At 44.5% G+C, this 14,668-nt stretch overlaps 2 protein-coding genes across 2 annotated transcripts in view; one reads left to right on the top strand and one right to left on the bottom strand.

Moving 5' to 3' along the window:
* The window catches only part of LALBA (lactalbumin alpha), an 8,681-nt gene extending 6,991 nt beyond the window's left edge, over positions 1–1,690 (top strand). The window contains exons 3-5 of the mRNA XM_017545882.2: positions 107–265; positions 767–842; positions 1,357–1,690. Coding sequence (XP_017401371.2) covers positions 107–265; positions 767–842; positions 1,357–1,417 — 296 coding nt within the window. The 3' untranslated portion in view covers positions 1,418–1,690. The remainder of the gene's footprint in view (positions 1–106; positions 266–766; positions 843–1,356) is intronic.
* A 4,143-nt stretch (positions 1,691–5,833) lies between these two features.
* LOC108316126 (olfactory receptor 8S1-like) lies at positions 5,834–9,221 on the bottom strand. Its single transcript, XM_017545884.1, has 2 exons — positions 8,464–9,221; positions 5,834–5,996 (listed from the first exon to the last, which is right to left on the bottom strand). Exons 1-2 carry the CDS (start codon positions 9,219–9,221, stop codon positions 5,834–5,836), a joined length of 921 nt encoding a protein of 306 aa, XP_017401373.1.
* Positions 9,222–14,668: the final 5,447 nt, after the last annotated feature.

Genomic DNA, 14,668 nt, shown 5'->3' with positions numbered 1-14,668 from the left:
TCTTTGGAGATTGACTGGAAAGCATTTTTATGTCTGAGAACGACAGTTCCTCCTTTATGCGGGTCACGGACATCTCTGTGATAGCTCTTTCTCATCTTTCCCTCAGTCATCTGTACCATGTTTCACACCAGTGGTTATGATACACAAGCCATGGTTGAAAACAAGGGCAGCACGGAATATGGACTCTTCCAGATCAGTAATAAGCATTGGTGCAAGAGCAACCAGGTCCCTCAGTCAAGGAATATCTGTGACATCTCCTGTGACAGTGAGTAGCCCCTATAACCCTGTTTCTCTGTTTTTCTGAGGCCTGCCCCTGGGATAATCTCCTTTTTAGAGTCAAGCAGACTTCAGGCTTCATTGCCTTGCCTGGGCTCTACAAAAATTGTGGGACTTAAATTGGCAGTATTGAGTAAGAAGTAAGAAGTAAGTAATCTGGATTTCTCATGGTCGCCAAATCCCCAGACAGTTCTCTGAGGTTTGTGGGTAGACAATTTGAGCTGTCTGAGAGTCTTGGGGTATGATTCTCTGCATTTTCAGGATAAGTCAGTGGATGAAGCTGATGATTCCTTCAGAGATATCCTAGGGAAATTAAGGAAGTCCCTTACCCAGGGTTAGACATTACCATATTGGTCCTTTCGTATAGAAAGACAACAGGCACAAGCCTTGAGTTTAGAGAACCCACTGGATCCAGGGATTAGAGGAACTCATTGCCTTTCTGGGTAATACTTCTCAGCTCTCTCATTCCTTTCCCTGTAACTCCTGCCAGAGTTCCTGGATGATGACATTACTGATGACATAATGTGTGCCAAGAAGATCCTGGACATTAAAGGAATTGACTACTGGTGAATCCGTATTCTATTTGCTGTTTCCCATCCTCCTTCCCCTGCCCCCATTAGCACAGCGCCACTCTCCTCTCACTCTATCTCCTGGTCATTTAATCTAGAATATAGTCTCCAAAACAAAACTTACCTAGAGACTCAGGTTTCCATGTTTAAATCTCCCTGACTCCACTCCTTGGTAGTAACTCTCCTACAAAGGGGTTGCCCGATGGAGGGCTCAGACCCAGGTCTCCTTCCACCTAGACTTGGACATCTAATTCCACTCGTTTAGTTCTATGCCCTAAAGTAAGCCGCTGGTATCACTGCATATCTTTTCTAACCCTACAATTTTCTTGGATTATTTTTTATGGACTGTATTCCACTTGACGGCTTGTGTCCCTAGCCATAAGGCCAGGAGTGTCTCTCTGTAATTCTCATCCACGCTCTTCCACTTCAGCCCTCCTGGGAATAAATCTAGGTGGAAATTCAAGCCAAGATCCAGTCCGCTAACTCATCTTGTCCCCTTCTTCATTATCAGGTTGGCCCATAAAGCCCTCTGCAGTGATAACCTGGAACAGTGGCTTTGTGAGAAGTTGTGAGCATCTGCTGTCCTTGCCAGTCCTGCCCGGTCCACACTCCTGGAATGCCTCTTCCCTAATGCTACCTCAGCTTGCTTCTTTCTGTTCCCCTAAAGCTTATCTGACTCTGAGCCTTGGGCCCTGTAGTGACACCACTGAACTCTTGAGGACTGTTTTCCAGGGATGCCTGAGTGGTGCACTGAGCTCTGGACCCTTGCTCAGTGTCCCAGATGACACTTTCACTACAGCACAGATTTCACCTCTGTCTTAAATAAAGGGCCCAATTTGGAGTCACTGGCTGTATTTTTTTTCCCCTGGAGGGAAGGGGAAGAAATAGGGTGAGTGGGTGGACTCTGAAGCCATAGGTCATAGCCACCTTCCATCTCTACTGAAGAAGAAGTAGGCTGAATTTACAATAGAAAGGTGAAGGTTACTTCCTATACCAATTCAATGCAACGAACTTTTATTGATCACCTAATCTATTCAAGGAACTGTTGAGAGATCCAAAGTTGACTGAACACTGGTCAGGCACAGTGCTAATGCCTATAATTCCAGCACTTTGGGAGGCTGAGGTGAACAGATCACTTGAGGTCAGGAGTTCGAGACCAGCCTGGCCAACATGGTCAAACCCCATCTCTACCCAAAATACAAAAATTAGTTGGGTGTGGTGGCAGGCACCTGTAATTCCAGCTACTCGGGAGACTGAGACAGGAGAAGAATTGTTTGAACCTGGGAGGTGGAGGTTGCAGTGAGCCGAGATCGCGCCATTGCACTCCAGCCTGGGCGCTCCATCTCAAAACAAACAAAACCCCCAAAACATGAATTTGGTTGAATGGCCTCTTTCCTCAAGGACTGATGGGAGAGACAAGATAAACATTAATAAATAGTTATACTGGAAGAAAGAGAGTTATAAGCATCATGAGAAAGGTCAGAAATGTGCCCTGGGCATTCACGAAAGAAAAGATCATTTATATTTGGAGGAGATGTTGGGAAAAGGAATCAGGAAAGGATTCCTGAAAGGGAGAGCGTTTAGGCTGATTTCAAAATTGTGTGGGATTTTGACAAGGGGAGATGTGGGGTGGGAAAAGGGAGACCATAGGTGGGAACCCAAGAATCTATAATGGGTGACTCGAGGGGTTGAGGGTGTTCTTTACCCTTCATGAGGAGCTGTGAAAGGAACTCTCCCTGTCTCTGGAAACCAGAGACAGACCAGGGGCCCTGACAATCAGCTCAGTGATGCTGAAGAATCTGAGAACTTGGGGCCTTTGGGTTTGGACCCTCCACTTTATTATTTCTTCTTGCGCTTTGCTTGCTTTTAAGGAGAATGTTTGGAGGACTTCATTCATTTTAATAATTATGGGATATGTGAAAGAAGAAGAGTCAGGAAATTTGGGTCCTAAAATCTGTTTCTGCTACTCATTGATGGTCTGATCCTGGGCAGGTCATCTCCATTCTCTGTGCCTCAGTTTCCTAATCTTAAAATGAGGGTTTTGGTTTAAATAGTTTTCTGAGATCAATTCCTGCCTTAAAATCCAGCTTTCCAAACTACAATTTAATTTGCCACACTCTGAAGGAACTGAGAATGACATTCACCTTGTTGCTCAGCTCCACAGCCTTGGCCTTCATCCCACAGAGAAGACAGGAAGTTCACCTGTGAGGAGAAGTGCACCATATATGAGTTCACGATCTTCAGGAGCCTTGCTGAAGGAACCGACAATAACAGATTTAACTGTAGAGAGAACCTTAGCCTGAGGTCCGAAGATCAAGAGCAGATAGAAGCCAGGGAACTGATATGAAAGAGGTCTTTTTCTTTTTTTAAAGTATTCATTTGTTACAGGGCGTTATGATACAAATGTTTATAGATGCTTACTCTGTACTAGTACTACAGAGCAATTTTTGTGCGTTTCTACTCGGTTTAATTTTAGCGTGTTGAATTGTAAAATAATCAGTGTATTAAATCAAATAAACAAACAAAATGCCATGTTCTTTGGTACAAGCAACACTACAAAAGGCATTTGGGGTCTGCATTTGGAATTCTCAGGCAAATTCTCTCGTTCCTAACCTGTACTTATTTTCCCCTCATTGGCTTATATATATTTTTTTCTTCTTTTTTTTGAGATGAAGTTTCACCCTTGTTGCCCAGGCTGGAGTGCAATAGCATAATCTCGGCTCACTGCGAACTTTGCCTCCTGGGTTCATGCGATTCTCCTGCCTCAGCCTCTGGAGTAGTTGGGATTACAGGCGTGTGCCATCGTGCCTGGCTAATTTTTGTATTTTTAGTAGACACTGGGTTTCACCATGTTGGTCAGGCTTGTCTCGAACTCCTGACCTCAAGTCATCCACCCATCTCGGCCTCCCGAGGTGCTGGTATTACAGGTGTGAGCCACCGTGCCCAGCCTCTACATTTTTTTTATGTCAATGTTTAATGTAGTGTTCACTGAACTATGAATTCTTTTGAGAAAATAAATCAATAAATCTATACGTTGCCTCCTTTATCCAGTGAGGTATGGCCAGATCATCTTTATGACATATACATCAGCAGTATTCTTCATCTCCTCTTCCTCCTCCTTTTTTACAAATAAAAATTGTATATGTTGAAGGTGTACAACTTGATGTTTTCTTGTATGTACACACTTAAATGATCACCACAAGCAAGCGAATGAACATATCATCACCTCATATGGTTACTTTTCTTTTCCTTTTGGCATGGAAGCAGACTTGATACATAGATGCAGTTCTCTTGGCATTTGGGTAGAAGCAGGATAGGAAACTGCTGTTCTCTTCCTGAGAACTTTCTTGAGAGCCGAATAGAAGACAGCATGGCTGCTGAGCACCTGTTCTGCTTTCTCCACCTCCTGTTTCCTTTAGGCCTAACATGAAGCTCTAAGCCGGGCAGAGGTCTGAGGTCATCCCGGCTAATGTGGGGGGTGGGGAGGCTCCAGGGAGTGGCTATCAGAGAGCAGACCATTACTGAACCCTGCGTGAGAAAGACTCCAGGTGGTGCACAGCATAGCAGTTGTGTCCCCTCCTCTTACTCTGCTTTCTCCTCCCTGCTGCTTTTCCCTGATACCTATCTTGTTATGAAGGCAGGAATTGTATCAGATAAAATATTTCTTTCTTTCTTTCTTTCTTTCTTTTTGAGACCGAGTCTTGCTCTGTTGCCCAGGTTGGAGTGCTGCGGCATGAACTTGGCTCACCGCAACCTCCGCCCCCCTATTTCAAGCCATTCTCCTGCCTCAGCCTCCTGAATAGCTGGGATTATAGGCATGTGCCTCTACGCCCAGCTAACTTTTATATTTTTAGTAGAGATGGGCTTTCATCATGTTGGCCAGGCTGGTCTTGAACTCCTGACCTCAAGTGATCCTCCCACTTCAGCCTCCCAAACTGCTGGGATTATAGGTGTGAGCCACGACACCCGGCCTCAAAGAGTTATTTCATGTTTCTTCTCCCAGTCCTCTTCTCTCTCATCCATTCACTTTTTTCATGTATTGAACACTAGTTGAGAGCCTATTAGGCAACAGGAGGTACTAGACCCAGGGACACCGAAGTTATCAGAGGTTTTGCTCTTAAGACCCTTCTACTTTAGAGGGAGGTACTCACCTCCTCCCATTTCTTGGGATCATGCAAAAGAAAAGACTTCAGGTGATCCACATTCATTTTTTCCTTCACCCCTTGATTTGTCACCAAAAGGTTATTGGGGATATGCTGTTTTCTAGGCATTACTTTATTTATTCGTTTATTTAGACATGGGGTCTCACAACGTTGCCCTGTCTAGAGGGCAGTGGCTGTCCACAGTGTGAGCACAGCACACTACAGACTCAAACTCCTGAGTTTAAGTGCTCCTCCTGCTTCAGTCTCTCAAGGAGCTGGGACTACAGGATGTACCCCCACACCTGGCTTAGGCTCTACTTTAGCTGCTACTTGTTAAGGATGAAGACAGGAGGAGACACTCTTATTTTAGCTGATTTGTTTCTAAGTTGTTATGGGATGTAGATCTTTCCAGGGACCTTTTGGCATGAAAACAAAAGAGGAGTTAGGTCACAGTGCCAAGATGGGACTAGCCCAGAATCCAGCAGGACATTTGCTAGTGGTCTGATAGGTTGATTTACCTTTTGTGCACAGACATAAGTAAAAGGGAGAGGGAGAGGCGGGAAGAAGAGAGGCAAAAAAAGGCAAGAAATGAGAGGAAAAAGCAGTAGCTATAGAAATGGCCATTGATGCCCTGAGGATTTTCTTGACTGGGCCCCCTGTGATGGGTGCTTCCTGCTCTGTGACAGTTTTCTCATTGCCCTTGGCTGGGAGCAGGGCATTGGAGTAAGAGAAACGAAGGTCTCTGTTTTGGAAAGAGATGAATGCTGAGACAGCTGAGTGGAGGCAGCTCTTCCTCCCTCCTCTTCTCCCCATAACTTTTTCTCCTGCTGAGGCAGGGGTGCTGGACTACAAGGGAAGTCTGGGCTTCCTGGTCAGTATCTTCCTCAGAGCCACCTTTACCTCTTGGTTCTTCAGACTGTAGACGAGAGGGTTCAGCAGGGGGGTTATCACACTGTACTGCACAGAGAGTACTTGCTCTAGGGCTGAGCCAGATGCTGGAGTCATATACCTTGAAGGGAATTGCACAGAAAAGCAGTTTATGACAATGGTGACAATGCTTACTTTTGGCAGCAACAATCCATCCCCTCCCTGCAAAGACTCTGCAAAGGGGGTCTTCAGAGCTGAGCTGACGTTCTCTGGTGGCAGCATCTAGAAATGGCTGATCTGTGAAAAGTCAGTCATTTCTGCCTTCAAATGCTTCCAAACACGAGTGAGCTCACACAGAAAGTTATAGAAGCTGCTCTGAGGAACAAGCAGTTCTACAGCACATCAAGGGCTGCAGGTTAGAACAGAATTAATATTCGGGACAGATAAAAAGTAAAACAAAAAAATAAAATAAATAAAATGAATGATAATTTCATACATTTCCATAGCATTTCATACTCTTCAAAGCATTCTTTCTTAATAGCTATGATGATCATAAGAGGAGTTTTTCTCTTTATTATTATAATTATTTTTGAGACAGAGTCTCACTCTGTTGCCAGGGGCCAGGCTGGAGTGCAGTGGTCCGATCTTGGCTCACTGCAACCTCTGCCTCCCGGGTTCAAGTAATTCTCCTGCCTCAGCCTCCTGAGTAGCTGGGACTACAGGCGCACACCACCACGCCCAGCTAAATTTTGTATTTTTAGTAGAGACGGCATTTCACCATGTTGGCCAGGATGGTCTCGATCTCTTGACCTCGGGTTCCGCGCCCACCCGCCTCGGCCTCCCAAAGTGCTGGGATTACAGGCATGAGTCACCGCGCCCGGCCGAGTTTTTCTCTTTATACACAACAGTACAGAAACACAATGTTCTCATCTTGTGATGACTGTTTGTGTAACACTGTGTGATTAGTTCAAAATGTTGTCCTTATTCCCAACTTTTAGGGCCCTGGGAATTACCCTCAGAATCCTTGCATATTATTTGTATAAAGTTTAGTGGAACAAACATTTGTCCTTTTAGTTGCATTTTTTTTTTTTTGGTTAAAAAAAGAAGCCCAAACTGATAAAATGGGAGAGAAAAGGTGTTAGGCATATAATAAAATTCCAAAATAATAAGATTAAAGTACTGGGTACATTTTGCTAAGTACTACTGGGAGTATTTTCCAAAGAAGCACTAGTATTATCTTTTTGCAATGGTGCCATCATTATTATAATAGGCTATCCCAAGAATGTTCCTTGTGGGTTCTGATGTGTTTGGTTATTAAAAAAATTGTCATTTTACTGTTATTTTTTGTTATCTAACTTACGCTTTCTAAACGTTCTATGAAGTAGTTATATCCCTTACAGAAGATGAGGAAATGAGACAAAGGGAGACGAAGAGGTTGGTGCACAGCTCAGTTGAGCTCTCCTGGACTATTTTTCTTGTTTCTTTTACCTATTTTTTTTCTTTCCTAGCTACTAGACTACAGGTACTGGACTACTTCTTATCATCCGTCTCTATCCTTGACTTCTCTCTGCATCACAGGCAGGTGAGAAAAGCATCGGACAGTTTGTGCAAATCCACCTTCACTTTACTAGCAGAAAGCACAGGCTTTGATGATTTTGTCTCCTGGTGAGGGAGGACTTGGCAGCCAGAGCTATGGACGTTTGAGAAGCATGGTAAGCAAGGGCACAGATCTCGGTCCAACTTACGGTTCCATTACTAGTTTGTTCTGGGACTGCTGAGAAATAACCTGGTTACTCCCCAAACTCAGGTTCTTGACCTGAAAGTGGTTTGATAATATTCCTCTTGTAGTGTGATACAAGCTAAAATTGGCTTGGCCATGTAAAGCAGCTGGTGTATAGTAAATGCCTAGTAAATTGCTACAACATAAATAATTTTTGGAGACATCTCCCAGTAGGAAAAAAAGATGGCATCTGTTTCAAAGATAGGTTTTATTTTTTTGTCTAGCGCGGAATAAAAATCTACTGAAGGCTCTCTAATTTCTTTCTGAGAACTCCCAAATCTTAGGTTAACAAAGTAGAAAAATCTTTATCTTAGTCTAAACTCATTTTCCAGAATGGACAATTGAAGCCTTAGAAAGAAAATAGATTTTTTTTTTTCAATTGAGACCTAGTCTCCCTCTGTCACCAGGCTGGAGTGCAGTAGTGCAATTTCCGCTCGCTGCAACCTTTGCCTCTGAGGTTCAAGCAATTCTGCTGCCTCAGCCTCCCGAGTAGCAGGGATTACAGGTGTATGCCACCATGTCTGGCTATTTTTTATATTTTTAGTAGAGACGGGGTTTTGCCATGTTGCCCAGGCTGATCTTCAACTCCTGGGCTCAAGTGATCCACCCACCTCGGCCTCCCAAAGTGCTGGAATTACAGGCATGAGCCACTGCATCTAGCTGAAAATAGATTCTTTGCAATTCATGCAGCTAGTCTACAGCAGAGCCAGAACTAGAGCCTAGGCACTTTCAATGTCCTGCTATTTTGTAATGCTCTATTCTACCAACTGAGACCACTTCAGGGTAAGGAATATCCCACGTTTATATTCGGGGGTGTAGTATGACATACCTGAAAATTCCTGAACTATAAAAGATTGTGACCACAAGGAAATGAGAAGAGCAGGTGGAGAAGATCTTGCTCCGACCTGCGGCAGAGTTGATCCTCAGGGCTGTAATGATGATACGGCTGTAGGAACCCAGCAAAAAGACAAGGGTGCCAAGGCCCAGGACTGCCATCGTGGTGAGGATGGAGGTGACGCTGGCGCAGGGGTCAGAACAGGTCAATGAGAGCACTGGAGGAAGCTCACAGGCAAAACTGTGGATGAGGTTAGCGCCACAGAAGTGCTGCTGAGCCAGGAGGAGGGTGTTAATTAGGCCAGTCCCCATTCCTATGGCCCAGGACGTCCCCACCAGGCCAGCACACACCCTCCTGTTTATAACCACCACATACAACAGTGGATGACATACAGCCTGAAACCGGTCATAGGCCATGACCGAAAGGAGGCAAGCCTCAGTAGCTCCGGAGCATATGACCAGGGAAATCTGGGTGAAACACTCAAAGAAGGATATTGTCTTCCCCTTAGAAAGAAGGTTCTCTAGCAGTTTAGGTACAATAATTGAGGAATAGAAAGCATCCAGGAAAGAGAGGTGTCTCAGGAAGAAGTACATGGGGGTGTGGAGGTGGGGATCGGTACTGATCACCAGCAACATCAGCAGGTTTCCCAGGAGAGTGAAGAGGTAAATCACCAGGAACAGAACAAAGAGCAGAGCCTGGACCTGAGGGGTGTTGGACAGTCCTAGGAGAACAAACACAGTGACTGTGGTCATGTTGCTGACTTCCATGGAGCACTCAAGTTTCCCTTCGAAATGAAAAGGATGCTCCAGTGGGTTATCGGTGTCAGGGCATGCCTGGGGATGAGGCACTGGCAGTCAAGCTTCCGGGCAGACCCAGGACAGATTCTGTAGCAGAGGCAGCCTTGCTGTGTCAGGCTGCATCAGTCCTTTCCAGCTTGGAGCAGTAACTTATTGGCCATGATGGAGAAGGTGGGAGGAGAAGTTCAGAGAATCAGACCTAGAAAGGAAGGAGAAGAGAGCAGGGATTATTCAGAGTGGAGAAGGAAGGGGAGGGAATTGGGACTCCTGAGCGCTGAGAAGTGCTATTCTCCACTTCCAAAAGGAACTGAGCGCAAACCACAGGAGGGCTGACTGGCATAGTGAATAGGCAATAAACATTCTGGCCGACCATCTGGGTGGCAGACTGTGATGACTGTCTGCGTGACTGACAGAAGCATTATGAGACCTGGCCATGGTCTCTCTGTCACTGTAAGCTCATAAGCCACTTAAGTTTCTTAAAAAAAAAAAAAAAGATGGTTTTTAAAGTTCTTTCCGGCTTAGACTTTTTTTTTTTTTTTGAGACAGAGTCTCACTCTGTTGCCCAGGCTGGAGTGCAGTGTCATGATCTCAGCTCACTGAAGCCTCCGCCTCCTAGGTTGAAGCTATTCTCGTGCCTCAGTCCAGGTTAGATTTTTTTTTTTTTTAATTTAATTTCTAATTTAATTTTTTTCTAGAGATGGAGTCTCACTGTATTGCCAGGCTGGTCTCAAACTCCTGGCTTTAAAGGATCATTCTTCCTCAGAATTCCAAAGTACTAGGATTACTGGTGTGAGTCACCATGCCTGCTACCAGCTTAGAAATAAAAAAGATGGGGAAACAGTCTTCATGGGGTGTTTCTGGTACTAAATAGAAGCCCCTTCTCCCATTCTGTGTCAATCTAAGCAGAAATGACACTTGAGTATATTGGTTTCTCAGAAGTCAGGCAGGGGGAATCCCTTGAACGGAGATGAGGACTGTGAACATCAGTCATTCCAAGGCCTTCCCATTCCAGCATGTCTGTGAATCTATGACATCCACTGTTTTCACAGCAATCTCAGGACTTAACATGGGTGTCCACAAAGACTGGGCTATTCTTTGGAATATTTGGAAAAAGCCAAGTCAAACTTGGATAATTTTTGTCCATCACAGGGAAGTTAAAGACCAAAGATAGGGGTGAGAAATGAGAGAACACCTGGTAAAATGGATAAAGGATTTAGCCTAGACCAGAATAAGGTAAAGTGGCTAGTCCCCTTCCCCTTGATGGTTAACTCAGGAAGGTTATCAACGAGCATCTGATCTCGATTCATGACTTGTACCCTCATGGGTTCCCAGAGTGAGTAGTTTTAGGAGAAGACTGATTTGAATGAGAAGGAAATTTGCCTGCACTTGGGCTCCCTAGATCAACAAGATGTCCTGAGTGGAGGACCCTTATATGGCATCCTTTCCAGGAGTGGAGCAAAAGACACAGATAGTAGAGGGCTCTGTGGGCTTTCCTCGACTTTGTCTTTCCTTTAGAGAATGCAGGGGTGAAACTTCTGAGCAAGGAAATATCCCCATAGTCTGTCTGTCCAAGGGGAAGCCTTGATTCTACCTCCCAAATAACAATGGCAAGAGGGACTTGATCTCAGCTCTAGGCCTTGGAGATTGAGGGAGGTCCCTGGAGAGGTCCTTAAGCAGGAGGCCTGCTCTGATTCTAAATGGGTTCTCCAGGGCCAACTACTCTTCCTTTGTATCATTCTTGTTTCAGTGGGTTGCATCATCAAGAGGGCCCTAGGGTAGCCAACAATTTCATTTTTTCGGGTCTACTATTATTTTTTTGTAAGTACATTTGGAAAAGATAATTTTTTTAATGGTATTTTCAACTTACACACTATTCCCATTGAACATGTGTAGCTGCTTAACTACCCGAATATATAGTTTAAGAAGCTGAAACTATTCTAGTTTTGTTAAAAGAAAAATTGTGCTATTGTTAAAATGGTTAACAAAGGGAAGCACCACTGAAACCGTAATGTTACAATTTCTTCGTTCAATTGGATTATGGGTTGGTCAAACATTAGACTTCTCACAGGCATAGCTATGATGCAGTAATTTCTTGGAAGAAGATGAAATTCTCAAATTGTAAGAGTTATTGCCGAGTTTAAGATGAAGAAACTGAGGCCAGCATAAGAAAATTAAATGACAATTTATTCAGCTGCAGGGTGAGGAGTTCTATGGCCACGGAAAGGAGGACAGAGAAGTCGCACCGACTCCCTGGGACAGGGTGGGTGTTTATGGCTATGAGGAACGAGCAACAGTAGGGTGCTCTGATTGGCTCCAGGGGAGTGGGATTGGGATGGGATGGGCCGCTATTGGTTGGTTGGTGGGTTTGTCGGGCCGGTTTTTTTGGTGCAAGAGCCGGCCAGGGTTGCGTTAGCCGGAGTCTTCCAGGGGAACCGTGCGCAGAGCCAGGTGCCGGAAGCAGAGACTGATGCCGAGTGCAGAGATAGGTGCTGGGTGCAGAGCCAGATACTGGGTGCAGAATAGGTGGATGTGTCCGACCTTCTGGCGAGGCAACCGGCCTTACACAAATCACATACTACCTCAGATGTAACACTAAGAGCAGAATTTAACATTTTCAACGTCATATACCATAAAAGCCAGGACTAGTTCTCATCTGATCCCCACCTTGTAACTTCAGTAACTAAAGACATACTGGTCTACAATGAATTATTTCAAATTAACTAACAGGCCTTCGTCAGAAAAAGGAGGTTCTTTTTGATGGGGAGAAATGTAAATTTAAGTCTGAACTGAGAAATCTGCTTAACAGTTAGAACTTAATTTGTATTTCTGCATTTAAAAAACGTGTGCATTAACGAGTGTTAGTTAACCCTAAGGAATCATTTCAGTTTCCAAAAAGTCAGTCCAAATCCTCCAACAAAAGAGCACCCCATCTGCTCAAACGTGTGAGTACTTCACCCCAGGAGCCAACTCCTCTGCATTTGGATTTAGACTGCTGTGGATCACAGAATCTTCTAGAGAGGAATCAACAATGATAATAAGGTCATTCAACTGGTCTTGGATTTGGTCCACAGTTTGTGTGAAGTCTTGAACTGGAATAAACTACTCATGTTCTTTCCCTTCAGCATTTCTTGGAAACAGTGTGGTAGCAGTTATTAAGAAATTATTTTAGGCAGATAGAGAGGAAAAGGGGTCCTTAGAAGGTTTTCATCTCTTTTAAACCATCTCCACAAATGTTTCTTGTCTAGCAGGAAAGCCTGGCTCTTAAGAGCCTGGCTGGCAGCCTTTGATATGTGAATGCCAGCAGTTAGAAACTGGGTCCACCCAGCATGGCCATTCCCACCACTGTCCTCTTGCCCTTGCCCCCACATATGCCTGGCAACATGGCCACCCCTCATATCCCCGGCAACATGGCCACCCCACATATCCCCAAGTGTGTAGAACATGATGGCACCCTGCATTTGGATATGAAAAGGCTAGAGTGGGAGGGCTAGTTTTTTTCTTGATCTACGTGAATGACATGCTTGGTCAAACCAGTCCCCTGAGCCCTATGCGAATCAGACACCACTTCCTCCAGCTTTTTTTTTTTTTTTTTTTTTTAGACGGAGTTTCGCTCTTGTTACCCAGGCTGGAGTGCAATGGCGCGATCTCGGCTCACCGCAACCTCCGTCTCCTGGGTTCAGGCAATTCTCCTGCCTCAGACTCCTGAGTAGCTGGGATTACAGGCACGTGCCACCATGCCCAGCTAATTTTTTGTATTTTTAGTAGAGACGGGGTTTCACCATGTTGACCAGGATGGTCTCGATCTCTTGACCTCGTGATCCACCCGCCTCGGCCTCCCAAAGTGCTGGGATTACAGGCGTGAGCCACCGCGCCCGGCCTCCTCCAGCCTTTTTATTTACCTGGCTGGTTTCCAGTGCACTTGGGGTCTCCTCTCTGGGCTTTGGAGCCCCCCTCCCTCTGTCTCTGTACAGGGGAGCTTCTTCTTTCTTTTCCCTTCTTTCTTGCCTATTAAAGTCTCTGCTCCTTAAAACCACTCCATGTGTGTCCATGTTGTTTTATCTAATTCAGCAGAAGGACCAAGAACCCTGGTGTTCCTCCACTCATTGGAGCCGTATCAACAGTATTTCATAAGTTCTTCTTCCCATAACTCCTTTCCTATTTGTCTGCTGAATTCTTCTTACTTTTTCATCCGCATGTATTTCGCAAATGGATTGTCATCTTTGTGTTAATAGTCACAGCTGCATCGATGACGCCTGGACTAGCACTGCAGCTACTTTGGTCTTTCAGGGTTGCTGTTGGTTGTTGTTTTAACCTGGTGCTCCCCTGCGGGGATGGCAGCTGGGTTCCTGTCAGCCTCTGTGGATCCACAGGACCCCCATCCCTGCCCAGGTTGGTGTGTGCTTCTCCTGTGGCTCCCTTCTCCAGTGGGTGGCACGTAATTTATAAAGATACAGTGTACAATGTTCTAAGATTTTCTAGTTCTGAAGCTTGGAATTTCCTCCCTCCCTCTCTTCCTTCTGTTGAGGCTCCAAAAATGATACTCCAAGTGTGGTGTTTTGATATACTGCGTACTTTGAACTAAACAAATAACCTCAAGACCATGCTCTCTCTGATCTTCCCCCACCTGCTGTCTCTCCCTTCTCTTTCTCTCCTAAAGCACAAGGTGAGGCTTTCTTTGAAATTTCCCTTATCTGACTAAGGGAAGTTTCTCCAGAACAAATGTGATTGTCGTGAACCCCCTCCCTGGGTTCCACATTACTCAGAGAAGACTAACTCATATCTCAATAGACGCAAAAGGTCTCCAAACCCAGGACACCTTGCCTAGGCAGACTTTTCACTTATTCTTTGCAGGCTGATGCCTGAGAGACTTTATCTGTGTCAAAATCCTTTGTTCAAGTGCAGTTCCTCCCCCAGCTTCTTGCCACCACCCTCCAGGAGCCTTCAAGCCTCTCCTTCTGTAGCTCAAAATGCAGTTTAAGCTTCAACCATCTGACTCTTCTTTGTTTATATTTTGTAGGTTACTGTGCATATACATGTGATAAATTTGATACCTTTTCTCCCGTTAATCTGTCTATTGTCAAGTTTATTCCAGAGGCTCAAATTATCAAACCTTTGGGGGTGAGGGGAAGTTCTTTTTGTCCCTACACTTACTTCTTTCCTTCTCCTTTTATCTTTTAAACCATATTTATGATTATAAAAATATGATAAATATAGAAAATAATATAAAAAAATTTATGTCATCCAAAGTTAACTTTTTAGTTTGTGTAATTCAAGTAAAATCTAAATAGATAAAAGCTTAAAACATTTAAAAAATTGTGTTTAAAACTTTTTATTATGGAAAATTTTAAACATATATAGACGTAGAAAGAATAGTATAATAATCGCTGTATATCAGTCACCCA

The sequence above is a fragment of the Cebus imitator genome, unplaced genomic scaffold, assembly GCF_001604975.1.
Source record: "Cebus imitator isolate Cc_AM_T3 unplaced genomic scaffold, Cebus_imitator-1.0 Scaffold181, whole genome shotgun sequence".
Taxonomy (NCBI): domain Eukaryota; kingdom Metazoa; phylum Chordata; class Mammalia; order Primates; family Cebidae; genus Cebus; species Cebus imitator.
The sequence above is the reverse complement of the archived record's forward strand: the minus strand, read 5'-3'. Positions and strand labels throughout refer to the sequence as shown.

Coding starts and splice junctions, on each gene's coding strand:
- LOC108316126 (XM_017545884.1), bottom strand. CDS start 9,221: ATGACCACAGTCACTGTGTTTGTTCTCCTAGGACTGTCCAACACCCCT. Junction 5,997..8,463: donor TATAGTTCAGGAATTTTCAG/GTATGTCATACT, acceptor ATTCCCTTCAAG/GTATATGACTCCAGCATCTG.